Genomic DNA, 14,276 nt, shown 5'->3' on the forward strand with positions numbered 1-14,276 from the left:
ATGAGGGAAGGGCTGTGGATGTGGTTTACCTTGACCTCAGTAAGGCTTTTGACACCGTTCCCCACAACATTCTCCTCAAGAAACTGGCTGCGCGGGGCTTGGACTGGCGTACGCTTCGCTGGGTTAGAAACTGGCTGGATAGCCGGGCCCAGAGAGTTGTGGTGAATGGAGTCAAATCTGGTTGGAGGCTGGTCACAAGTGGTGTCCCCCAGGGCTCGGTACTGGGGCCGGTCCTCTTTAATATCTTTATCGATGATCTGGATGAGGGCGTCCAGTGCACCCTCAGTAAGTTTGCAGATGACACCAAGCTAAGTGCGTGTGTCGATCTGCTCGAGGGCAGAAAGGCTCTGCAGGAGGATCTGGATAGGCTGGAGCGATGGGCTGAGGTCAACTGTATGAAGTTCAACAAGGCCAAGTGCTGGGTCCTGCACCTGGGGCGCAACAACCCCAAGCAGAGTTACAGGCTGGGAGATGAGTGGTTGGAAAGCTGCCTGGCCGAGAAGGACCTGGAAGTACTGGTTGATAGTCGGCTGAATATGAGCCAGCAGTGTGCTCAGGTGGCCAAGAAGGCCAACAGCATCCTGGCCTGTATAAGAAGCAGTGTGGCCAGCAGGTCTAGGGAAGTGATTGTCCCCCTGTACTCGGCTCTGTACTCGGCCTGTACTCTGTACTCGGCGGTGAGGCCGCACCTCGAGTACTGTGTTCAGTTTTGGGCCCCTCACTACAGGAAGGACATGGATGTGCTCGAGCGAGTCCAGAGAAGGGCGACCAAGCTGGTGAGGGGTCTGGAGAACAAGTCTTATGAGGAGCGGCTGAGGGAGCTGGGCTTGTTCAGCCTGGAGAAGAGGAGGCTCAGGGGCGACCTTATCGCTCTCTACAGTTACCTTAAAGGAGGCTGTAGTGAGGTGGGGATTGGTCTGTTCTCCCACGTGCCTAGTGACAGGACGAGGGGGAATGGGCTAAAGTTGTGACAGGGGAGTTTTAGGTTGGATGTTAGGAAGTACTTCTTTACCGAAAGGGTTATTAAGCATTGGAACGGGCTGCCCAGGGAGGTGGTGGAGTCACCATCCCTGGAGGTCTTTAAAAGACGTTTAGATGTAGAGCTTAGCGATATGGTTTAGTGGAGTGCTTAGTGTTAGGTCGGAGGTTGGACTCGATGATCTTGAGGTCTCTTCCAACCTAGAAATCTGTGTCTGTGTCTGTGCCTCACCAAAGGCAGATCTTGTCTAACCAATCTGGTGGAGATCACTTCTATGATGGAGTGACAGCATCGGTGGACAAAGCAAGGGCAATGGATGTATCATCTACCTGGGCTTGAGCAAAGCCTTTGACATGGTCCCTCACCACATTCTTCTCTCTAAATTGGAGAGGTATGGATTTGAAGGATGGACTGTTAGGTGGATGAAGAATTGGTTGGCTGGTCACAGCCAAAGGGTTGTGGTCAACGGTTCTATGTCTGGGTGGAGGCCGGTCACAAGTGGTGTCCCTCAGGGGTCTGTCTTGGGACTGGTGCTCTTCAACATCTTTATCAATGACATAGACAACAGAATCGAGTGCACCCTCAGCAAGTTTGCAGATGACACCAAGCTGAGCAGTGCAGTCGATACAATAGAGGGAAGGGATGCCATCCAGAGGGACGTGGACAGCCTGGAGAAGTGGGCCCATGACAACCTGATGACTTTCAACAAGGCCAAGTGCAAGGTGTTGCACTTGGGCTGGGGCAATCCCAGGTATTTATATAGACTGGGAGAAGAAGAACTTGAGAGAAGTCCTGCGGAAAAGGACTTGGGGGTCCTGATGGACTAGAAGCTGGACATGAGCCAGCAGTGCGTGCCTGCAGCCCGGAAGGCCAGCTATGTCCTGGGCTGCATCAAAAAAGAGGTGGCCAGCAGGGAGAGGGAGGTGATTGTCCCCCTCTACTCTGCTCTTGTGAGACCCCACCCGGAATACTGCGTGCAGGCCTGGGGCCCCCAGCACAAGAAAGATGTGAAGCTCTTGGAATGGGTCCAGAGGAAGGCCACTAAGATGATTAGACAGCTGGAGGACCTCTGCTATGCAGAAAGGTTGAAGGAACCGGGCTTGTTTAGCTTGGAGAAGAGAAGGCTCCGGGGAGACCTCATAGTGACCTTCCAGTACTTGAAGGGAGCGTATAAACAGGAGGGGGAACACCTGTTTATATGTGCTGAAACCCAGAAACCCAGAATTTACCTTCAGCTATTTTGGACCTGTAAATATTACAAGATCAAAAACCCACCCTAAGATAGACAGACATAAGCAGTCCTGTAGCAAGAAGTGGTGCCAGTTATACTACTTGAGTACCCATTTCATTGCTAGCAATTTGATCAGTGGCTACATCATCCACTGAGGATACTTCACATGAAAAAACACAAAATCAAACTAAAGATGCCAATAGTCATGCATCCTAAAAACACCTGAAAAATTTGTTCTGTATTTTTGCTATTAATTAAAGCAAGTACCCTTCTTAAAAGGGTTCTACACAGACTTGTGCATTTTGAAGATTTTCCTATGTAATTCAGACTATCAAGGTATTAACTTATGTTGAACACACTCAAGGCTAACTTGGATTAAAGCAGTATAGGCTTTTTCCAAATACTTCTGCCAAATACTTGCACACATGCAGGGGACTCTCAAACCTGGCAAAGAATTCAAGTATCGTTACAATCTATTGGCTCAATACCATAGGGTTTCCACGATAATCACTTGCAGAAACAGCAGGCACTGTCACATCATCATACATTTTTCAGAGTGAGAATACCATTAAAAGAGCTAATCACATTTTCACAGTATTTATTCCAGGACGTGCAAACTCAGACATACAACACCAAATTGCTTGTATTTGTTTGGAAATAAAGCAAAATTGCCCAGAAGTCAGGAATTTGTCTTTTAATTGGAATTTCAGATTCCAGATCCACTTCTACAAAATGAAGAGCTACTTCATGGCACACACAATGGCCACAATATCACAAATGTACTAGATTTCAATTACAGGAAATTCTTTGAATAGTGCAAATAGTGCAAATACTGCGGTTATGCAACTGCATATATTTTGGTTATCTAAGGCAACTGCCAACTTAAAGAGTCACTACTAATATATGTATTAGCAAACTCTCTCAGCGTAGTTCTTTTCAGTAAATATATTTAAATTAAACATATTTAATGTGCATGATAGAAAACACTAGCTGAGAATTACCATTTATTCATGAGTTCAAGCTGCTTTTCCCAGACACCTCAATACCGCATCTGTCCTTTCTTCGTTTAATATGACTCAGTCAGCCTTATTGGACACCAATGCGGCACTCTTGCGGCGAAGGCTCCTTGCCTCATTTTGAAACAATGAATTCCCTATGCTTTGGTTTATACGGTCACTTTTTTCTTTAGTTAATGACAGTCAAAATGTTTTTATCTGAATTGGATTTGTCTCCTCATATATCTCAAAAGAATGCATTCTTAAATATGCTACAAAGTTACATAGAAAGATGCCATTGTAGGTTTTTCTTTTAGCTGAGATGTTAAAGCATTATTTCTGTAACACTTGCATACATTTGACAGTAAATTAAGAAGCATCAAATTCACAACAAACTGAACTGCAGTTCTTTTTGAAAATGAGTTCTTTTTGAAACTGCAGTTTTCTTTTTGAAAAACGTAATGGAGTTTGATTTGCAGAACTCTTGGGACTGGTGATAAATTCAGTGAAAATACTGCAAAAAGCCATCCCACATGTGAACATACATACGTCTACACAAATATACCTTCTGTCAATATAGCTGATCACCATCTGCAGCACAGTGCATGCAATGAACCCAGCTGAGACCTTTCTAGAACTGATTAGGTCTACTGCTGTAAAAGCAAATAAACAACCTAACCCAGTCCTGGCTGTCCTCAAAGGGATTACAAAAACAAACAAAATACCATTCATAACACCCACAAAAGAATTAAATCTAGCTCATTCACTTAAAACAGAATTTTCCACTAAATACTTGGTTAAGGAACCCCTACCTCCAGGTATGGTAAGCACACACCTCATATTAGTTCCCATTTGGCCAACCTGAATAAAGGGAGAAAGACAGTATGTCCCTCCTTGTCATTCCCATCCCTTACCTATACATTAATAATATTTTATCTAGAGGTCTCAATCATACACTTTTTCTTTTGTTTCTTTATAGTCTGTCTGAACCATCATTTGTGATCACACTGTGGCTTTAATCACACCAAAACCACAGAAAAAACAAGATAGGGACAGCTTTGTTTACTGCTTTGTGTTTCACCTGCAAAAACTATGGGAAAAACTTGCAGTTTCCCTGGGCTAATGGGGAATGAAGTAGCCATTTTGAATACATAAACGTATGATCACAAGAAGTGATAATATTTTAATAATATTTTCAGTAATGAAAATATTAAAAGATTGAGTAATCATGGGCATCTGTACTTTTTTTTTTTTAGTTTATTTTTTTTTAAGGTTCTGCTAACCAGTATTAGTTGTAATTCCAAGTTTAGTAAAAGCTTTCTTTCAATTTCTTGTAATTGCAACAGGGGCATGAACAGCTGAGGACACTTCATATACAGCTGTAAAACACTGCAGGGTGTGGTGCTCTTATGAAATCAAGGCACAGGCATGAAATCTTGTCTTTTTTTTTTTTTTTTGAAGTATTTCTTTACCAAGTAACGGCGCCAACCTGGATTCTGCAACCCTACATAAATCACTGCCAGTTGTGGCTAAGCTGTAATGTTAACCAACCAATTTAAAACCATTACTAACATAGAAACATGTATTTAGAGATTTTGTGCCAACTATGAAACCACACAGTTTTTCAGTCATGTGAACAGGATACTCTATATGGAATGCTAAATACTAAAAGCCACATTGGTTTTTGGGGTTACCTTTCTTGATTGCTCAGTTTGGCATAGAGGACTTTTACCAGCTCTGGACATTTCAGCAAATGGTCTGTAACAATCAGGAACCTAAGGAGAAAAAAAAAATATATATGTGTATATATATATAACTGGTTCTACAAAAAAAAAAAAAAACAAGCATCTACGTATACTCCAAATGGTGCTGCCGTAGATGACTATGTGACATGCTTTTTGCCCTATTTGCTGATAGATACAAATTGTCATAAACTAATTGAATATTGTTCTCCCAACATTTTCCCTATGATAGCAATGGCCATTTCCAAACAATTCAGCACACTTTTACTCAAATGCTTGAAGGAAAGCTAGTTAAATTATTTTGCCAGTTATAGAAAAGGAACGCCACAATTCCAATAATAAATCACTAATTCAATTTTTAACATACCTCAGCAAAAATCCAAAGTTCAAGCTTGAAAACTGTTATAACTATTAAGCTGTTACAACACTGTTTTAAGTCCATCAGTCATGAAAAGTGTCCAAATACATTTTCTTTTAAAATAAAACAAGATAAAAATAAATCTAGCAAAGCATCAAAGCAAATGGAAACTGCTTTGTCAGATGCAAGGCAGAAAAATACTGTTCTTAACTTACCAAAAATAGCCCCCTTTTTTAAATAGGATGTTAAGCCAATATCCAAATCCAACCCCTTGCTCTGTAAGGGGAGGAGGTATGTTCTACCCTTGTGTTAATGCCAGTATTTACACTGATCACTTTCCCAAATATCATTCACAACAGCCAATAGTAGATGACAGTCATCTAATTTAAACTCAGCCATGCACCATTAAAAAAAAAATCCTCAAATTATATTCTTAGCAGTACTGAGAGTGTAATGTATACTGCAAAAGCACACATATACCTACCTATGAATTTTTGAATCAGTGTATTACATACAAAATCATTACTGAACAAATCTTAGAACGTCCTCTGAGCTTGTGAAGCTACTGTTAAAGAATAGCTAAAGCACAGTGAAAACCAAGCATTTTCAATATTCCCTCCATGTCCTTCCAACATTCCACTTTCCAAATAGCCTATTGAGTATCAGTAACATACTATGTAGCTAACAGGAAGATGACATAGAAACCTTATAGCTTTAACAAAGTATTTTTAGGACAAATATTCAATGATAACTGGGCAAATAGGAGAACAAGAAGTCCAAAGATAGCTATAATATTTCTAATGCTAACTGTGAACTTAGCTAGCATCTAGTTCAGTTATTGTAAACTAGACTTTTTTTTTTTTTGGGGGGGGGGATATTTTATGTTGTCCTTATTTACTGATATTTGTATACACATTTAAAGAAAAAATAATATAGTCATATGAAATCATCAACTTAAAATTGGCATTCTGAGCAGCGTAGCACTGATTCAAGAGTTTCCTAACACAAATCTGAACGTATAGACTTCCCCACAGTCACCGGCACAAATATATTCCAACACCGAGAAGCACAGACACAGACATAACACCACAATTTCATCAAACCATCAGCATGGCAGTCAAGGGAAATACTTCCACCGTTCCTGAACTGTTATTCATGGCATAACAGCCATCTACAGTTAAACCTTCAGGATGATAACTGATGGCATTTCTTAAGGATTAGAGAGGAAGCACAGGCTTCTATCTGGAGCCATAAAAGGAAACAGAAAACCACAATAACTTTAGCTGTGCAGAACACAGTAGTATTTACCTTCATAATGTACAACTTTCAGCTGACAATGAAGCACAGTAAAATTGCATTTAAGGAACAATATGAGCCCCGATTTTTCAATTTTACAGTTGCAACTGTAAGTTTATACCTTATTTTGTGATTGATATTACTTTAGGAGAATCTTGACTATTTGTTCTGTAGTTAAAAATAATCAATAATTACCACAAAAATCTATAATGCTACTAAGTGCACATTAGTGATTACTACTGTGAAGTGGTACATCTGTATTTTAGTCATTATTTGGTCTAGACTCTTGCATTTATTCATCTGCATCTTTCACATGCTATGGACTAGACCTCTACTGCCTGAGAAGCTTGCAGTATTTCAGAACAAAGTTTCTGCTTATAAAGGTGCATATACTTCTGTATGTGCTTCTTATCCTTTTAATCTCAAGAAAATATGTAAACCCTCAGAAATTCCTCCTTCTGTATTTGATTTTCTCTTTTACCTTATCCACTTCCTACATTACTGCATCATAAAGAATACAGCACAAACAAATTTTACAGGAGCATCACCAAGAGAAGTCAACAGAAGAATTACTAGTGGACTAAAGCACTTAACTCGAGCTATCATGTCCAGAAATTCTGGTGGTAGTTAAACAAGGGTGCAAGAAATTAAAGTTGATATTTTTAGTCCTCAGCTCTCCTGTTTTTCGTTTGGGGTAAAGGAGAAGAAGAGGGAAAGTAAGACCATCCAGAAGTTTGAAATAAAAAAGACATTTGGTTTTGTATTACTGACTGAAGACGGCATTTCAGACGCACACAAAAGGCTTTGGTAGTAGACTTAAATTCTCTTTGGGGGCCAACAGCAGACCACTGGGATAACTGGGATAAACTGAGGACCACTGTAATTTAGTGAAGGAAATGGTGAAAATTAAAGTTGTTATGCAAGTGTAACACAGTAACAAATGAATAGTGTTAAATATGCCAATTTTCTTGACTTTTTAAAAATTGTTTGGCTAAAATCCTAAAAAAATCAAGTGCTTACATAGTAGATAATAGAGGAGATGTTCAGTTCAAAGACTTAACAATAGTACAAGGGCTGCATTGTACCACATGGAACTTGAGCAGCAGCCAAAATGAAATGGTATAAGCTATATTTGCACTCAGTATATTCCAAATGGCCACTAAGCTTGCTCCAATCAAAGGCGGGTGTAAGCAATCAGCTTTATCATAAAACGTCATGCTCCATATTAAGTTGATTTGATCCCATTAGCAAGTTTAGAGAACAGTGTCCTTGGTCTCAGAAAATGAGGGGAAAAGTATAAATGTTTTAGTAGAAAGAAGAAAGATATTGCGATTCTGTTTGATCAGCAAACTTCTCTTCTGATCTCAAAAAAAAAAAGTATTTCACCATCCCACAATAAAGCCACACCATCCAAAATACTTAAGAATGAAATAGCATTTTTTACTTGAACAAACAAGCATGACAAATCACCCAAATTTTAAAGAAAAGAAGAAAAATTAATCAGACAGCCTTTCAAAGCTATATCACAAGCCTTTTCACATTTTTAAAACCAAACAAAAACAAAAACAAACAAATGCCACACCACAACAAAAAACAATGTGCTTCATACAGAACTGTTTGTAACCATAACACATTTAAGAAGCAGAAGTATTTTCTGGCCTTGCACAAGAACATAAGCACTCTATCAAAACCATTTTTAAAAAGCTATTTAATAACAAATAGCGTACATGTGGTGTTAAAGATCTCTAGAAACAAGATAATTCACTCTACTCAAACACCAGCATTAAAGCACTTCTTGCTCAAAAAAAAAAGAGTAAGAAAAAATGTTTCCATATTTAGAGCTCAACATCAGGTATAATCACAATGTTCTTCTCCTGTGTTGAAGAGAGCACAACAGGGAATTCTCTTCCTTCTTCAAAAGTCGTTACCCATAATGAATACATCCTCTCTGCAGGCCACAACATGGTCCACTAAGTCAACTCTCACATCTAGAAGACTGAGTTCAGATGACCTGTACTGTTTCTCTGATTCAGAATACACTCCTGTTCAACTTGATAGCTACATCTGAAAGGCACTGAAGAGATTTATTTTTACTTATGTGCAAAGTTGGAATATTATTTTTTTCTGAAGAGTTACCAAGAAAGAAATGGAAGATTATTACCAAAAGAATTACTTCCCACTCCTCTGTCTCCATAAAATATACAAGAAGAAAGAGGTGACAAGACAAATAAACATGTGAGGCTGAAGGACTGGGGAAATCTGTGCCAATACCAGGCTACTGCAAATAGAAAGAAGCTACTCAGATCTCTACAATTAAAGAAACTTTTCCAATTGTCAGTACTATTCAAAACCACAGTTGAACTTGGAACCTGCAACATAACTCTAACTTTCCTAGAATTAAAAATAAGAATTACTTGCTGTAGAGTAGAAGGGGGTGGGGGACACCCTGGACTGTCAGAGAGAAGAGACAGAGCTGCCAGCCCAAAATGAAAAAAAGGTAACATATTCTGGTCTCTGTACCACATGCATACCAATTAAGCAACAAGCGCTCCACTGAGGAGTTCCATCTTTGCCTTTAAATATGTGCCCATGGACGAGACTCCTTGCCACAGGAGCACTAGTTTCTGTCCACACTTCTTTCCATAAGCCAGGACAAAATAACCAAAGGCAAAAAATGGGGAGGGGGAGCCCCGCATCCTAATCTTTACAGTCATCATCGAGCTGTGGTTTCAAAGAGAGAAAGTGGATGTTCAGAAAATCTTACTTCCAATGCCAAACAGCTGACCACACTCTTAATATCATTTTTCTGGAAGCCAAAAGGCATATTATGCTTCTTTTTAAAATGAAGGATTTTTGTTCCTCGCTCTTCAGGAATCAAAAATACAACCTGTTTTTTCTTTTCATAGTAGCTACACTGCCCTGCGCACACACTTGGAAAAACTGATGACACAAGCTATACACTCATCTCTAATGGAGCCACCAAACTATTTCTAAAATAAACAGCTTTTAGAATACACATTGGTCTCGGTTAGGATAAATTATAATGTACTTTTGTACTACTTTTTTCCTAATTATTTTACAAAACACATATGTTTGCAGGTTCAATATTCTAAAGTAGATTTCATGTGGCATTTTGTGCTGGTTTCTCTTCTAAATACAGTAGCTTCTAAACTGTGCGACACACTTTGCTGCTGATGATTAATACCAACCCAAAAGGGAGTGGCTGTGGATGTTTGGGGAAACAAAGAGGAATGCCTTTTTAAAGGCTGCACAATTTTCTAGAGCCTAAGGCACAGCTCTCTGCACTTTTAAAACAAAAAAGTTTTTACAGAAAAAAATGGCAGCGCTTGGCAGGCCTTTCATCACACTGCATATATAACACCGGCTACCACTTGTGCTTTCTTCTTCCCTTGGAACTGCAGCAGAGAGAGTTATAGAGGGCTTTTCAAACTTTGGTAGTAATCACAAGGGAATAGATTGAGTAGGAAACATTTCAGTTACTGAACAGTGTGTTCCAGCTTTGTTTCCTAAGGGAAGGATCTGTCCAATTCCCAGACAGCATCCTTAGGTAGGCAACAGCTGTCAAAAGAAAGCAGCACTGCAAAAAGAATATTAGCTTATGGAGTAAGTATAGTTGCTTACATGTTTAAGATATGTTCAACTTAATGTGTCAACACTTTAAGAGAAGAATACTATGCATGAAAATACTATTATAGAGGTATATTGGAAAGATGAAGATACACAGAAAATAAATTATCGTCTCACAGGGGCTTGAAAACCACACTCATTCATTTGAATGGAATATAGGGTGGAGAAAGTAAAGCCAAAAGATGCATAATGCAGAAAGACTGATCATTGTTTAACAGACAGATCTGTTGTTACTGAACAGATAAAAGAGAACTAACACTAAAAGAAAAAAGAATCACAAGAAGGTGGAAGAAAAACAGAAGAAATTTAGAGGTTTAAAAGCTCTCCACTTGCAAGACGGAATGCAAATCCCACAACTGTGACCATGAGCAGAGCAAGCTGGAAGCCAAAGAACATAACCAACCCCTCAAACAAGGAGCCTGCATTAAAGGACAAGGTCTCAGGACTAAGGACAGGAACAATCACTTGTACACCCAAGCTGCAGCAGCATGGAAGTTTTCCCACCAAAGTTAGCAATTATTTGCTCCTAAGCTAACAGCCTAAATAGTAAATGCACTGTAAAAAGGTCCATGCATTTTCTAGAAAACAACTGCACAGCAAAGAACTCTTGAACAGACAGGATCATTTAGTTAGTGTATGACATAAATCAAACCAAAGAAAGGATACTTACTAACTTGTTTCTGCAGAGCCAGTGTCTTTGCAAAGATATACACTTTGATGTATATTCTTTAACATAATTCGCCTTGAAACATTCTGAATGCAGCAAGCTCTGGGCACTCTTTACAAGCCCAAATAGAGATCCAAACATTCAGGACAAGACGGGTAAGTTTCAACAGCTTTCAGTCCTGAAAACTTCTAGTTTCTTCTTGCTCTAACTTTTTAGCCAAAGGCTACAAAACACAGGGGTATACATCCAGTCAGATTATGTTTTGAAGAACCTCGGTTAGAGATGCATGATCTGCCTCCTCAGATCATTGCTGCTGGTCTAACTCCCAAGAGCAATCTCAGAAGAGTGCCTGGTATTCAAAATTACAGGATTGCTAGCCTGAAACAAGTTAAGGAGCTGTGTTGACTAGAAGCAGTTTAGAAGCAGTTTAAAAATACATTGCCTAATATATGTTAATTAAATCTATTTTAAAGTGCCATTCAGCATCTAATATTAAAGATGGCAAAGGCAGCAATGATAAAAAAAACTTGGAGCTGTTCAGAGGATCAAGCTTCCAAAAAAGAGGAGGAGGTAACAGTTCTTAAATCAATAAATATTTATTAAATGTGGGAATTACATTCTGCAACTTCACAGATTTCAGAGATAGAAGCATTTCTGAAGCTTACAAGTAACCACAAGCTTAACGAAATGAGCCTTCAGATCATCTAGTATGGATAGGGAGGTATGATCACACAAAAGCTGAATACAAAATTTGACTGGGGCATTCCTTATAGAACCAACTTAGGTCTTAAATATAGCTGTTTCTTAGCTCAAAGCATGCTACAGAAAACACTTAATAAAAAGTATGTATCACTCAAAGACACACATAGGTATGCATCACAGTTTTCATCTAAGTTCTGAGGCAATTTGTTATGCTGTTAACCTACAAACATCTTCTCAAAACACATCAAAAATCTCAACATGCCAATCATAAAACATCTTTTTGGTTTCAAAAAATGCTTAGAAAATGGATGTCTTGCTTCCCCCCCCACTGAATAGATTCATAAATTGCCAATCTGAGGCCTTCTCTCTCATAAGGCACCCCCTTAAGAAAGTACAGCCACCAAGATGCAACACTCCAGACATTTCCTCTTTACCAACAGGAAATCCTTGTTTTCTACTGAACAGCTCTTGATTCAAGAAGTAGACAAAAGTGACAGGGGAATCCCAAAAACTACGTCCTGCCTTCAGAGATGCTTCCTTTGCTCTTTAACTGGAAAAGTGTGTTATTGCAGACAGCACAGGAATTACAGAAGGTCTGCTACCAACAGCTTCTTCTAGAAAAGGAAGCTCTGAAAAACTGTTTAGAATAATCTCAGATTTTCTCTGACAAAGCCTTTCCCTACAGAACTGTTGCAAGACTGGAGGGAGAACTATTTAACAGAAGTCAAAGGCATCACACTTTGGAAGAGGTTCCTCCTAAAGTCTCACCTAAGAACTTTTCCAGCTTGAACATGGAAAACTGGACCTGTAAACATAAATGCGGGATCACAAACAGAGGAGGAATTGCCAATTCACTGAAAAAAAAAAAAAAAAAAAGATTTTAAAGATGTGCTTCCCCCTGTTATACATCAAGAGTAGAAAACCCAGCACTTATTACTGGAATGAAGTAGTAAGGACACCATGAGAGAAACTACAGTTAGGCCAATAGCTGTAAATACAAGTGTTCATCTTGGATATTCTCTTTGTCTTAATGATTCACGGCAGCAACTGGAAAAATAACTTGAGCATCACAAGTGTTTATTTGTGGAATTCATTGGAAACTAACTTTAGAGGAAAATTAATTCATAAGTTTCAGTACATGATAAAACAAACAGAAGAAAATCATGAGTAATTGGTTTGCCTATAACCAAAACTCTTCCGGTATTCAAAGAAAGATTATCAATACTTAAAAGCAGCATTTGACAGCAAGAAAGCACAGACAAGATGAATAAACACACATACACTTTTTAAGCGATGTAATACGAATCCGGATGCTCAAGCTGAGACACAAGAAGGTCGGAAGGAATTAAGTAATATTTTTAACTTTACAAGTAAGAACATCCTAAACACAGTCATATACGAATCTGGCAGTGAGCATAACCTCCTGGAAGAAGAATAGTTTGTATTTCGGCTCAGTCAAAAAATGCCAAAATAGCCGCTTCAAAATGGTTGCTGTGCACTGTGGTAGCCATGGCACAAGGGACCCAAACCTTTACAACAAAGTACTGGCTTTGTTGCAAATACCGCAGCTATGTAAATTCATTTAAGCAATCCTAGTGGTATGTACTGCAGTGAGAACTGAAGTACAGCTCCAAAATTTTCAATGAATTGCTGACAAAATACTTTTTCTACGGTCCAGCCAGAGAGCTTAGCTTAACCTTCTTAAGAAAAGGGACAGAGATCTCTTTATGCATTTTTACCTGACTGTATCTCACACATACTTTTCCATATCAGAAAGCAACTTAATTCGCAGATGAGAAAAAATGTGTTTAGTAATGAACCAAGACTGAGTCCAAGCTGAGAAGACTATATGAAGTAACAAAAATGAACCCAAAGCAACAGCAGCAATAATATGCCAGAGTCCAAACTTACACTAACCTCAAAGCAACAGCAGCAATAATACATCAGAGTCCAAACCTCACTATCCTCAAAGCAACAACTGCATTTGACTTTCACACATTTCATTGCAGAAAAGTACAATTCATTCAAAATCCAAAAATGGTTCATAAACAGAAAGCTCATATTGAAAGAATAGCTGTTCATTATCAGTGTAAGGCACAGGAAAACCTACACAACTGTAGAAATGCTGTCTCCTTAGGACAGCTTTTACATGTCAGGATCAACGCTGACCCAAGGACAAAGCTTAGCTCTCTACTTATCCTTGTCAGAAAAGTGTTCTTATCACCAAGATAAGAACATACAACTTTCCTCAGCCAGAGTAAATAACATTATTTCTATCAAAATAAGAAATCCTGTTTATTGCTCAGCTCTCCTCTTCACAACAGAGTACGTGTTAGGGAGTCACTTCTGGACACTGTCAAATCTGGTTTAAATTATAGTTCAGGCCATTCACACCTCAAAAGCATTCCAGCTCATGCATGAAAGAGCTGAGTGCACTTTCTCTGCCTGATCACAGGAAAGGAACTGCACTTTACGATACTAAATGGAGAACAATGAGCAGTCCACAACAGGTTTCCTAGAGAAAGCAGATGTAACATGTTTGAATCAGTAGACCTTTGCCCTAAATTTGAAGAACCAGCAAAGAAAACTGCTGGAGCAGGCAGGAACTGAGAAAGTCAGCAGAAGAGCTGGCTGGCTTACTTCCTGGTGCTCGGCAAT

The 14,276-nt window shown here is 39.1% G+C and overlaps 1 protein-coding gene across 2 annotated transcripts in view; it reads right to left on the minus strand.

Annotated features, from left to right (window-relative positions):
• ATXN10 (ataxin 10) overlaps positions 1 to 14,276 on the minus strand; it is a 119,732-nt gene that overhangs the window by 63,409 nt on the left and 42,047 nt on the right. For both annotated transcript variants that reach the window (XM_040564708.1, XM_040564701.1), the window contains exon 6: positions 4,900 to 4,980. In XM_040564708.1, the coding sequence (XP_040420642.1) occupies positions 4,900 to 4,980 (81 nt within the window). The remainder of the gene's footprint in view (positions 1 to 4,899; positions 4,981 to 14,276) is intronic.

Source organism: Cygnus olor, chromosome 1, assembly GCF_009769625.2.
Source record: "Cygnus olor isolate bCygOlo1 chromosome 1, bCygOlo1.pri.v2, whole genome shotgun sequence".
Taxonomy (NCBI): domain Eukaryota; kingdom Metazoa; phylum Chordata; class Aves; order Anseriformes; family Anatidae; genus Cygnus; species Cygnus olor.